The sequence below is a fragment of the Schistocerca piceifrons genome, chromosome 3 (assembly GCF_021461385.2).
Source record: "Schistocerca piceifrons isolate TAMUIC-IGC-003096 chromosome 3, iqSchPice1.1, whole genome shotgun sequence".
Classification (NCBI taxonomy): domain Eukaryota; kingdom Metazoa; phylum Arthropoda; class Insecta; order Orthoptera; family Acrididae; genus Schistocerca; species Schistocerca piceifrons.
In genome coordinates this window covers 501,787,851-501,801,841 of record NC_060140.1, presented here as the reverse complement: position 1 = coordinate 501,801,841, position 13,991 = coordinate 501,787,851, and the positions used below count along the sequence as shown (strand labels likewise).

The 13,991-nt window shown below is 38.3% G+C and overlaps 1 protein-coding gene across 10 annotated transcripts in view; it reads right to left on the bottom strand.

Moving 5' to 3' along the window:
- The window catches only part of LOC124787743, a 55,867-nt gene that overhangs the window by 37,777 nt on the left and 4,099 nt on the right, over positions 1 to 13,991 (bottom strand). For 3 of the 10 annotated variants that reach the window (XR_007016005.1, XR_007016002.1, XR_007016000.1), the window contains exon 2: positions 1,699 to 1,838. The exons of 2 other annotated variants lie outside the window; for them this stretch is intronic. Coding sequence is in view for 2 of the 8 variants with exons in the window: in XM_047254607.1 (XP_047110563.1) it covers positions 721 to 841; positions 9,850 to 9,942; positions 10,058 to 10,195 (352 nt within the window). In the remaining 6 variants the exon portion in view is untranslated. Of the gene's footprint in view, positions 1 to 720; positions 842 to 1,698; positions 1,839 to 9,849; positions 9,943 to 10,057; positions 10,235 to 13,991 lie in introns of all 10 variants that reach the window. 5 more of the 10 variants (XR_007016004.1, XM_047254609.1, XR_007016001.1 and 2 more) reach the window with 4 other exon arrangements.

The following is a 13,991-nucleotide window of genomic DNA, read 5'->3' as shown; positions in this document are numbered from 1 at the left end:
TGATTATGTAGGACACAATTCATTTGACTATACCAATATTTTGATTCTCCGGAAAATAAGAACCTTTATCAGTGGAAAAGCGAATGAAAAACAGACAGAAAAACCAGTGAGTAAAATGCGACATGTAGTACGTTTTATAAATTCAACGAACAGTAAGTTTCAGTAAAAGAAATTTATATTTTGTATTATCTGTGTTTTTCGGTTGTATGTGCACAATTGGGTCTGTATTAACATAGAAAATTAAATCTTGCTGTATTTGAAAATATAAACACATCATTGCAGGCAAATGGCTTATCATTCCATTTTTGGTAAGTCTAAGATACGCATTCATTATATTACTTCACAAGGAACTCCACAACATTTGTATGTAACTAGTTGAACAATGAAATAAAGCAAGTATGTAACATTCATTATTACTATTATATACAATTAGGAGCAAAATCTAACTCTACAATGACTTCATTAGTTTAACTTTAGAAGAGAAAGGAGTCCAGTACAGGATTACAAATGTAATCAACAACCACCAGACTCATCAGATGACATTAAATATCTTTATGTTATGATGTGCATGATACTCAATTAAACAGCTACCTGTTCCTGCTCCACAAAAGAACATCCTTCCACACACTCTTAAAATTTATTTGTCAAATCATAATATAAAAGATACCATGATTATAATATTATCCCTGGTCATTAGTACTATAGTTCTCCCCTTGTTACCTGGAAAAGTTTTTGCTGCAGCACAGGAATTCAGGATTCTGTCATTATGCCACCAGCCACAAAAACAATGTGATGCACTTTTGTGATGAACAACTGTGAATGCTGGCTGAACTGATGGTGGCTGTTAGGGAAGAAACTGAGTTTAGGGTAACTAAAGTGGCAACAACACTGATAATTTTAATTCATTAAGAGTCTTGAGGCAACGGGGAAATCATTTGGTGATGGATAAGACAGATAAGATTGACACTATCAAAGAAAAGGTAATCCTATGGAAAGTTCATGACATGGAACATTTCCAGTAACTCAAGACAACCATTTGCGGACAAGACATGACTGACTAACATTTCAGTACTTGAAACATTTTGTCACAAATCCTCAAAGGGATTCTAACACACTGCATGACGGATGACAGATTTCGATTTATTTATCAGACTGCCTTAATTTTTTGCTGCTAATGTACCTCATTAAGTATTTCCCACTTGAGCTGATTGACATAAAGTGTACCACCCAGATCAATGATCATTTTGTTCCATCCAGGAATTTACAAATTTTTTTATAAAATGTTATCCCAAGAACAATATCCTCAACTGCACAGAGAAGCTGAGAAGTTATTTCAATGTTCTGTTCAGCATGTAAGTGCAAACTCTTTTTTTCTGTTATGATATTGACAAAATCTCACCAACATTCAGGTTCAACATATTTTAATCTGCATAACTCTATGTCTTGACTTTATTATGAACCACAGTTCCAGATGTATTACATATTCTAAAATCGAAATGTGTATAACTTATAAATGTCATAACTTCATCCTAAATGTCAGTATGTAAATCTTTTTGTAGTTCTGTTCATCGTACTAATACAAACTATGGTATTTATTTAACCAAGTAGTAAAGCTAATCCCATTGGCAGAAAAATAAAAAGTTGAAATTAAACACACGTGATAAATCCATCCTTATAAAATAGTGGCATTCCATTTACCTTGAAGCTTTCTTCTTTCTTGATGAAAGTATTGTCATGTTCATAAATTTCATGAACTGCGACATTCTCTTATCTTCTTCACCTGTTTATAAATAGTCTTTACACCACATCTGCCCAATATATGGCCCTAAAGTCGGATGCTGGAACGGTGAATGGCAAACTTCATTTACTACGAGAATTCTAGGAAAATGTAACACATCTATAAAGGAGACTGCATACAGAACACTCGTGTGACCCTTCCTGGAGTACTCTTCAAGGGTTTGGGATTCCCACCAGGTCAAATACAAGGAAAAACACCATAGCAATTCAGAGGAGTGCTGCTAGATTTTCACCAGCAGGTTTGATCAACATTCAAGTATTAAGGAAATGCTGCAAGAACTCAAATGGGAATCCCTGAAAGGGAAGAAAAAGTTCTTTTTGAGAAACACTACTGAGAAAGTTTAGAGAACTAGCATGGCAACACTGCAGAGTGATGATACTGCCACCAACATACATCTTGTGCAAGGAACGAGAAGACAAGATACGAGAAATCAGGACTTGTACAGAAGGATACAGGCAGTCGCTTTTACCTCGCTTCATTTGCCAGTGGAACAGGAAATGGATTGATCAGCAGTGTTACAGGGTATACGCTGCCAGGCACCTGTGGAGTATGTATGTATACATACAGGAAGAATGCATTTCAAGTATTGCATCAACATCCAGTGAGCTGCAGCTTTCATATTTGTTATGTATGTTATGAGCATATTAATAGCATCTCTTTTCTTGCTTGGGCGATGATCTGAAAGTTTGTGCAAGCACTGGCATACTTGTGTCAGTCTATGATAGTCATTGTGGTCCACATTCTCACCTTTCCTCATAACCATCATGACTAGACAGGCTAACTGTTGCTTCTTTCCTATCTCCACAGTAAACGTTGACAAGGGGATCGTCTACGTGTCTTAGTGAGCTGTAGCGCTGTTCCTCACTGTGGCTTGACATGATGAAGGTGTCATCAATGTACTTGTACCACAGCTTATGTTTACAATGCGGTAAGTCCGGTGCCTGTCTTCTAAAATGGTTGATGAAGAAATTGGCAACCATCAGACTTAGTGGAATACCCATAGTGATGCCTTCCAGTTGTTCACTGAAATTGACATTCCACATAAAGTAGCTCATGGTAAAACATGCATGACGTGGCTTGGTGATGTCTGGTGGAAAAAATGAACCAATGTGCTCCAAAGAGTCATTGACTGGCACTTTGCTAAACAAAGAAACGGTATCAAAGCTGACCAGGATATCATCTGGTAAAGTTTTAATTTCTTCAACTTCTCAATGAAATGACCTGAGTTCTATTGTACCTGAGTACTCATTGTTCCCTAGAATGCATTCCAGGTGTTCTACCTTGCATTCAAGGTGTAGTGGCTAACACATTCAGCTTGTGCACATTAAGAACTTATTGATCATACCTTTTTCTGTCCTGAGTGATGATTTGAATGTTTATGATGGTATCAGTCCATGCAAGTCGTTTTCCATACAAGCTGCGACCCAAGTTCTCACCAATGCAGAAGCCCTACCATCTCAGCTGTATGGGCTGCCAAAAATTCACAAAGACGGCATACCATTAAGACCAATGGTAAAAGTTCATGGCCCACTGGCATATAGCTGGCCCCTCTGCATCAGCCAATATATATCAGTCTTCCTCATGCATGGCTAAGGCAGAGAGGCCAAGTGTTTCACTAGTTTTTAGGTGAACCAGAAACATTTGTCATTGGTCTTAATGGTACACCAGCTTTGTAATTTTTGGCAGCCCATACAGCTGAGGCAGTAGAGCTTCTGCATTGGTGAGAACCTGGGCCACAGCATGTACAAAAAATGACACACATGGAATGACACCTTCACAAACATACAAATCATCACCCAAGTCAAAAAAGTGGTATGATTACTAAATTCTTAATGTGCTCAAATTAAATATGTGAGCCACAGCACCTTGGATGCAGTACGGAACACCTATGCATTCTAAGGAACACTTGAGTACTTCTCCAGTTATATAAGAAGTTTCACAAAACTCAACATCAAATGAAGTAACGCATTGGAAGAAGAAATCAAGGATACAGCCTTTCTGCCATACATCCTCTTCTGATGTCCAGAATCCACTGTATATTGCACAAACACAGCATAAAGACTATTTCCAAACTGACCCAGAAAATCAGACATGGTCTCAAAATGGCAAAGGAAGATGGGGACCCCACTTGCAGTGTCAGGAGTATACAATATACCCCGAACCCGTGGAAAAGTTTATATTGGAATGACTGGATGATCCATAAGTATATGGATTATTAAACATAAATGGCATTGCACAACATGACAGGTGAAGAAACTGATCATGATGTACAGCCAACTATGTAATAAAATTCTCTGACACACAGGTTCTCAATGTGGAGAAGCTCTACTACAACCACTGTTTTCTGGGAAACCTTTGAAATTTATGAACATGACAACAGTTTTAACAAGAAAGTAGAAAGACCCAAGGTAAAGAAATCCTGGATTCCTGTTTTGCAATGAACAACTACAGCACAAAATGAGGGAAGAATCACACTCGTAATGAGCACCCAGGGAAAAGCCCTCAGACGGTAGCGGGACACATACATATAATGTGTCAGCAAGATGTCAGGAAAGGCACTAAAGAAATGTTGGCCAAAGATCCTAAGATAGAAGCCAACAGACAATTCAGCAACAAGTATTCAAAAATAGATCAACAATTTTGTACTGTAATGCTACTTAGGTAATTTCAGTGTACTGCCCTTAAACAAAATGTGAATACTTCTGTGAGTGATAACAGATGTATGAGAGAATGATCTTTTTGCTGGATCTGAAGATGTTAGTAGATTTAATAATGAATAAGAAAATAGGAATGTGGGTAAGCTACTATAAGCAGCATAGTGAATGCATTATTGTAGCCAAGACAGATACTAAGCCCATACCCACTACTGTAGTATAAGTTCATATGCCAACTAGTTCTGCAGAACTCCTCACGGGACATCACCTTAACGTAGCACTATCATGCAGGAGAGAAGGTTTGCGTGCTCTGGATCCAGAGGGCTACACCGGCAGTAGCGTAGTTACCAGCAGGGTCACCCATGCCTGACAGGCCAAAGGGGAGGAGCCAGATGAAGTGTGTACCACAATGATCTGTCATTGGCCTGTCTCCTATCCTATCCTATCCTATCCTAAACCGCTCCTTTTTCCTATCATTATCAACCCTTGCCAGGGATATGGTGAAGTCCTTAAGGCAGCTACAACGGAGAACATCTTTGGTATGGTGCAGCTGGTGGAGGAGGCACCCTTTCCCCCCTAAGGGCAACTGAGAAGTGGAACCACTGTCTTGTGGTGAAGAGGGATCTTCAAAGGCTGAGGGAGTAAACCCTGAAAGAAAATCCTCAGATGTGTTAGGCTTAGCAAGCCAGCAGACGAGAAAAGGTTGTTATCGTTTTCAATCAAGGAACGTGCCTCAGATTAAAAATATCTTATGTAGACAGCACTTCTTGTACCCCTGCAACGAATGACAGCTCTTCACAGCCTGAAGAAAAACCAAGGAACACAAGAAGATACACTAAACAAGAACAGAAAACTAGAACCCGACAAAAAATGAGCTGAGAGTGGGAACATTAAATGTAATAACCTTGACAGGAAAGACTGAAGAGATGTAGACACAATGGAGAGGAGAAAGATTCATATCCTTGGATTGAGTGAGACCAAGTGGAAGAGAAAAAAACTCTAAATTGCTGATATGTGGGTACAAATAATACTGGCAGGGTCACAATAAAGAGGCAAAATATGGAGTGGGATTTGTGTTTCACAAAGACATTGACCCATTTACAGATGTGAGCTTTGTAAGTGGAAGGATAATTAGAGCAAGAGTGAACTTAGGAAAGAATAGCTTTACTATACTCCAGGTGTATGCACCTCAGCAAGGGTGCAGTGAGGAAGAAAAAACGAAATTCCTTGAAGAACTGGAAGACCAAGTAAGAGAAGATAACATTATGATAATTGGGGATCTGAATGCTCAGATCGGCACGGACAGAAATGGATATGGGGTGGTGATGGGCCCTTTTGGATACGGAAGACGAAATGTTGAGGATGAAGAAATTCTAAATCTGTGCATAAGGAATCATCTTTTAGTGAAGAATACATTTTTCAAGAAACAAGATAGCCATAAGATTACTAGATATGGTTGGGATGGCAAATCTAAGACAGTTATAGACTATATATCAATGCACAAAGAGGAAAAGTAAGGGACACTAAAGTCATACCAAGTGAGCACTTGGATAGTGACCGCAGGTTACTAGTAGCTGATCTAAATTATAAGAGGAAAAGTTTGAATGCTGTACAAAAAATGACAAAAATTAAGGAGTGGAAGTTGAAAGAAGAAGAAAATAAGAAAAGTTTCCAAAATATAGTAGCACAAAAATTGCCAAAAACTGAAAGGGCTAGTGTAGAGGAAGGGTGGAACCTTTTTAAAACATCAATAGTTAACAGTGGTGTGCAGATATGCAGCAAAACAAAGGGTAAAGTGAAAGACAAAGAAACCAGTCGGTGGAAAGATAGAGTAAAAGGCGCAATTAAAAAATGTAATATGGCAAAGAAACACATGGAGTTTGAAAAAAGAAATCAGAACCAGGGCTGGTGCCAAAAGATGAACACAAGGTGACAACACTGGAGAAGGAATACCGACAAAAGAAACTCCAAGCAAAGAGAATTGTGAAAGAAGAAAAGGAGAAGAGTTGGGAAATATTTACCCAGAAACTAGAGCAGGAGAGCAAAGGGAACCATTATCAGGGACATGGAAGGTATCAGAGAAGAGATGAAGAATTATTTTGAAATCTTACTGAATGGGGAAGGTGCACAAGAAAGTGACACCGAAGTCATTGAATTAGAGGAGGAACAGGATCCAATCTCTTGGTTAGAAACTGAGAATTCCCTGAAACAGATGAAAAGTTGGAAGGCGGCTGGAGTAGATGAGCTGACAGCGGATATGATTAAAGCCACAGGAATCCATGGAATACAATGGTTACATCAGGTGCTGGGGATGATAAGGAAAGAAAACAAAGTGCCAGATGAATGAAAACAGAAATTATAATACCATTGTTCAAGAAAGGTAGTAGAAAGAAATGCACCAACTACCAAGGAATCACACTGTTATCACACTGCCTTAAGATAATGGAAAAGATCATAGAAAAAACATCGAGGAAAATTCTAGAACACCAATTGGAGGAACAGCAGCATGAGTTCAGAAGTAATAGGGGAACAACAGATCTCATTTTCTTCCTCCATCAGTTAATGGAGAAGAATTGAGAAAAAAGGAAAGGACTTGATAGTAGTATTCGAGGATTTGGAAAAAAAGCATGTGACAGAGTACCAAGGGATAAAATATGGGAATGTTCCTGATTCATTAATTAAAAAAGTCCAGATGGCTGTGAGAGCAGTGTACAAGTAGGAGGTGGAAGATAAAAAAAAAGGACAAAGAGGGGTGTTCAGCAAGGCAGTTCGCTCTCCCCCTTACTCTTCATTACACTTCTGGACACAATCATGAAAGAAATCAAGGAAGAAGAAAATGAAGAGCTCAATGCTTTTGTTTTTGCTGATGACTTCACCATTTGGGGAAAGATGGAAATGGAGGTTCAGAGGAGACTAGATTACTGGAACACAAAATTTAAAAAATTCAAGTTAACTGTGAGTAGGAACAAGACAGTGGCAATGAAGATGAGCAGGAACCCACAGCTTTTCAAATCATACTGGAGGGGGAGAAGGTAGAATGTGTGAAAAGTTTCAATTATCTGGGTAGCATCATATCATGCGGTAGAAGTTCCAAACTAAAAGTCTTAAACTGAATAACAAAGTACAAAATCTAATCTGGGACAAGGAAGTTCCTCAAAGAGCCAAACAGACCATGTATAAAACTTATCTCCTGCCAATGATGACGTATAGTCTAGAGGCTTGTGTCACAAATAAGAGAGGCAGGAGTCAAATACAAGCATGTGAAATGAAGTTCCTTAGGTCAGCTCTACAAAAAACTAGGACAGACAGAGCCAGGAATGATTATGTAAGGAGAGACCTGCAGGTGACACTGATTACAGAGGAGAGGATGAGTGCTTTGAGAATGAAGTGGTTCAGTCATGTGAAGCGAATGCACCCGACTGGAACACCACGCCAATATTTGGAGATGGAGGCACCAGGAAGGAGATCTATTAGGAAGCCTAGAAAGAGATGGACAGACCAGGTTAAGGAAGATCTCAAGAGGAGAGGAGTAACATGGGATGTAGTGGAGAGAGAAAGGCTATACCAGGACAGAAACCAATGGAGGCACATTGTTCACCAAGTTCCTACCCAACTCGCTGGAAGGAAATCCTGATGATGATGATGACGAGCTCTGCAGATGATGAGGAGATTCAAGAAATGTATGATGAAATAAAAGAAATTATTCAGAGTCATTATTTAATGGCAAGTCAGAGATTTCAGAATCAGATTTTAAACTGTAAGACATTTCCAGGGGCAGATGTGAACTCTGGGAACAATTTACTAGTTATGAATTGTAGATTAAAACTGAAAAAAAATAATTAAAAAACAAAAATGTAGGACGTTAAAGAGATGGGACCTGGATAAGTTGAAAAAACGTGAGGTTGCTGTGAGTTGCAGAGGCAGCATTTGGCAATGACTGTCTAGAATAGAGGAAAGGAATACAGCAGAAGAGGAATGTGTGGATTTCGGAGACAAAATAATGAAGGCAGTAGAGGATCAAATAGGCAAAAGGAAAAGGCCTAGTAGAAATCCTCGGATATCACAAGAGATACTGAATTTATTTTGAAGAAAGGAGAAAATATAAAAATGCAGCAAATTAAAAGGTATACAAACATCTAAAAAATGGCACTGACAGGAAGTGCAAACTGGGCAGGAAGGAAAAGCTTGAGCACAAATGTAAGGATTTAGAAGAATATTACATTACAGGAAAGATACATACCACCTACAGGACAAGCAGCTGTATGAATATTAAGAGCTTAGACAGAAAAACCGCATTTAGAAAAGGGGAAAGTTGAAAGTATACAGTGGGTCTATAGATGAACTTTAAGGCAATATTTAAGAGAGAGAGATAGAGAGAGGAGAGAGAGGAGAAGGAGAGAGAGAGAGAGAGAGAGAGAGAGAGAGAGAGAGAGAGAGAGAGAGATACGAGGACACAGCTGAAGATGAGATGGGAGATATGATACTGCAAGAAGAATATGACAGAGTACTGAAAGACCTAAGTTGAAACAACGCCCCTGGTGTAGACAACAGTCTGCCACAACTACTGATAGCCATGGGAGAGACAGCCATGGCAAAACTAAGTATAAGACGAATGAAATACCCTCAGACTTCGAGAAGAATTCCAATTCCAAAGAAAGGAGGTGCTGACAGGTGTAAATATTACTGAACTATCAGTTTATAACTCATGGCTGTAAAACACTAAGATGAATTTTATAACTGGTAGAAAAAACCGACCCCTGGGAAGATCAGTCTGAATTCGAGAGAAATGTAGGGAGACATGAAGCAATACAGACCCTATGACTTGTCTTAGACCAGTGTTCTCAAACTTTTTGATAACATGAACCCCCCCCCCCCCCATTTTTTCGGAAAGTGATCTGCAGGCTCCCTTGCAATGCTATGCAAAATTTCACACAATATTTAAAAAAAATGTGTTAATTAGAATTTCCACTGTAAAAAATTAAGAAAAATAATGTTATAAGTAATTTATTCTAAAGAAACAAGAGTATTGCCTAGTGAGTGAAATTTCAATTGAAAATACAGTAACAGTATAGTAATACAGAAAATACAGCAATGCAGTACAGTATGTACAGTACCTAGAAATCAATGTCTTTTTATTTAAAAATCCACCTGATGAACAATGTTCTGAAATTTGGGGCCACTAATGTGTGGAATTAAATTCTCTCTGCCTTTCCATAATTCCACTGAAATCTGGAATAAGTTTTGCCACCATCAATATTAGGTCTGAATCCACATTAAGACGATTTCATTTTATGGTTTTGATACTGCGAAGAGCTGGAAAGGTCTACTCAAGTAACTAAGTGGTAGGCAAAGGCATCAAATGTTGCAATGCCTTTTTAGACAACTCTTCATACTCACACTGCATATGCAACCAAAAGCTATGAAGTTCCTTTTCCTTAAAAACATTTTTCCATGAAGTATTGCAGGATAGTTCCAATAGCTGTTCTTGTCCTGTGTCAGAAAGATTTCACTATTAGTGAAAGGATCTTCATTCTAACAAATTACCATGTTGAAGAATAGAGAAATATTCTCAAAAACTTATGGATAATGTTATCAAGTGTCTTACAAGCGTTCTGCACTCCAGCAGAGAGTTATTCACCCAAAGAATTGACAAAGTCTCCGAGCAGAGGAAATGATGAATCGTTATTGCTCCGTACTCATACTGCCCACAGCTGCAGTTTCTTAATTGTAGCTTCAACTTCATGCTCAACTTGCATTATGTTCACATTTCTTCCTTGCAGGCCTGAGTTAAATTAACAAGGAGAAAATATCTATGAACAGGCCACTTTACACAACCAATCAAAATCACACAATTTCTCACTTGAAAAACACTGCTGCTTGTCTAAAAGAAACAAGTGCACTTCATCACGCAGCTCAAAGAAACAACATAGAACTTTCCCTCTTGACAAACAATGCACTTCAGTATGTCAGAAAAGTTGAGTGTGTTCACTGCCAATTTCTTTACATAAAACTGTAAAAAGACGGGAATTTAAAGAATGTGATTTACTGAAATTAACAAGTTTTGTAACTTCAAAGAGAACACATTTGAAATCCATGGGCATTTTTCTCGCTGCTGAATCTTCTCTACGTATGAAGCAATAAGTACACTACTTCTGATGTTAAAGGTTTCAGTCGAGCCATTAGGTCTGTCTTCCAACCTGCAAAAGTACCCTAACAAAGGAAGTATTTATCTCACTTGAAGTAGTCTTTTATAATGGCTGACCAGCTTCAAGGCAGAAATTTAGTAAAGTAAGGAAACATTTAAACGTACAAATGTAACAAAACAATTCAATTTTTTGGAGTTGCAGACCCCCACGGGTCCGCTGACCCGACTTTGAGAAACACTGTCTTAGGCAATCATTTAAGGAAAGGCAAACCTACATTTATAGCATTGTTAGAATTAGAAAAGGCTTTTGACAATGTTGTCTGGAATCCTCTCTTTGAAACTCTGAAGGTAGCAAGGATAAAATAAAGGGAGCAAAAGGCTATTTACAACCTGTAAAGAAACCATACGGCAGTTATAAAGTGGAAGGGCATGAAAGGGCAGCAGTGGTTGAGAAGGGAGTGAGACACAGTTGTAGCCTAACCTCGATGTTATTCAGTCTGTACATTGAGCAAGCAGTAAAGGAAACCAAAGAAAAATTTGGTGCACACTTTAAAACTTTATGGAAAATATATAAAACTTTGAGGTTTGCTGATGACAACATAATACTGTCAGAGACAGCAAAGGATTTGGAAGAGTTGTTAATATCGAATATAGATTTAAGTGTAAGGGAGTCTTTTCTGAAGATATTTGTCTGAAGTGCTGCCATTATGGAACTGAAACATGGACAATACAACAGTTTGGACAAGAATAAAAGAGGTTTTCAACCTGTGGTTCTACACAGGAACGCTGAAGCAGGAAAAAGGATGGATAGTTCACGTAACTAATGAGAAGGTATGGAGCAGAATTGAGGAGGAAAGAAATCTGTGGCACAGCTTGACTCAAAGGAGGTATCAGTTGATAGGACATCAAAGCCTCACCAATTTAGTTCTGCAGGGAAGAGTGGGGGTAAAAATCATAGAGGGACACCAAGAGACAAATACATTACTCTCTTAGCAAATTTGACGTTTATGTAATTGATTGATGGCTTTATGCACAGCTGGTTTAGATTATACTTAACAAACAGAATACAAAAGGTTGTGCTGAATAACTCAGAAAATGTCAGAAAGATAGAAAATTTCAATGACTAGGGAAAGGGGGGAGATCACAAAAAGATCCAACAAGGTTCAATTTTGGGTCCACTTCTATTCATTGCATATGTGAATGACCTTCCACTTAAAGGCCAACAAGCAAAATTGGTACATTTTGCAGATGATACTAGTGTTATAATAAATCGAATTAGAGAGAAAACAACAGAAGAGTTGGTAAATGGTATTTTCCAAAGAATTATTAAGTGGTTCATTCAGTTCTGTACAACAAACAAAGTCATATCAACAATTGATGCGGCACATGAGCAGGATTCAGTAAACAGAGTAGAATGCTCCAAATTTTTTGGGTGTGCGTACCAATGAAAACCTGAACTGGAAGAAGCGGTGGTGGTGGTGATGTCACTCATGGAAAAATTCCTGTAGTAGTTGGTGTTAGAACTGCACCTTTTTTAGATTGAAGTCAGCTGATAGGTATACCTGCTTGAAGGAAGTCCCTCTAACTAAGGGCGCACCTTCTGAGGATGTAATGTTTCCAGGTAGAGAAAGAATTAGCATATTTCATCAAAATATAAGAGGGATTAGAGATAATATTAGTGAACTGCTTATAGATGTTGACTCTGAAATTATTGGTAAATCAGAGTACCACTTACATAATTTGACAATTCAGAGGCTTCCTTTCCAGCATATAGATTAGTTGGCTGTTTCTCAAGGAGTTCCTTGTGGGGTGGGGGAGTGACTATGTACATCAAAAACAGTATTCCATTCGAGTCCACAGACGTATCACGACACTGCACCGAACAGATATTGTGCAGGGACAGTTGAATTTAGTGAAACTAAGCTTCTAATTTTTGTTGTTTACAGATCCCCTAACTCTGACTTCATGACATTTCTGCTCAACCTAGAGGGGGTTCTTGAGTCAGTACCAGAAATTAGTTACGCTATATATGGTGACTTCAATATTAATTTTGTATATGATGGTGCAGGAAAAAGGATGTTGGTAGATCTCCTAAACTCATTTGATCTGATGCAGATTGTGTTTTTTTCCAACTAGGGTGCAGGGGAGTAGTAGCACAGCTATAGACAATATTTTTACCCATTCTTCATTACTAGATGGGCATTCTGTTAGTCAAAGTGCGAATGGCCTTTCAGACCATGATGCACAAATTTTAACACTAAAAGGCTTTTGTACTCAAACCAATGTCATATTTAATTACAAACTATGTAGGAAAGTTAATCCAACAGCAATAGAGAGTTTTGTCAAGGAACAAGAGTGGCAGGATGTTTATAGTGCCGATAACATAGATGATAAATACAATGTTTTCCTTAACACATTTCTCATGCTCTTTGAGAGTTGCTTTCCATTAGAATGTTCTAAATGGGGCACTAGCAGTAACAGGCAGCCTGGATGGCTGACAAGTGGGATAAGGATATCTTGTAGAACGAAGTGGGAATTGTATCAAAATGTTAGAAGTAGTCACAATCAAGCTACAGTAGCCCATTACAAACAGTATTGTAAGGTGCTTAAAAATGTTATTAGGAAGGCAAAGAGTATGTGGTAGGCAGATAGAATAGCTAATTCACAGGATAAAATTAAAACCATATGGTCAGTTGTAAATGAAGTGTCTGGTCAGCAGCACAAGGTCAATGATATAAACTCAGTTGGCAGTAAAAATATTTCTGTTACTGATAAAATCAAATATATGTACAGTATTGAACAATCATTTTCTGAGCACTCCGGGTGAATTAATAAAAATTTAGTTTCTACAGGAAATCATATAACTTTCTTGGCAAATGCCTTTCCAAGATTTATGTCTGAAATACTCCTCTGTGATACAGTGGAGAGAGAGATTGAGTCAATAATTAAATCACTGAAGACTAAAGACTCTCATGGATATGATGGAGCATCTAGCAGAATATTAAAGTACTGGGCTGCACATGTTAGCTCGGGACTAGTGTAGCAGGGGATACAACCCGTCGGCTTTGGACAATGACGTCACAAGTCGCCAAACGAGAAGCGATTCTTCTTAGTGTTGTAGCTCCCTTCAGTAGCTGATAAGTGTTTTTTGGCTTAAAAAAAAAATCTCACAAGATAGAATTAACAGATCCAGTTTATTAAGCAATCAGTAAAAAAACGAAACTGAAACATAACAGCAAAAGCGAAAATGGTAAACTGCTCTCTGGCAACTTGTGACGTCATTGTCCAAAGCCGACGGGTTGTATCCCCTGCTACACTAGACCCGTTAGCTCTGTATTTAGCCATATTTGTAATTTTTCCTTTAGGAATGGTCACTTTCCTGAGCAATTAAAGT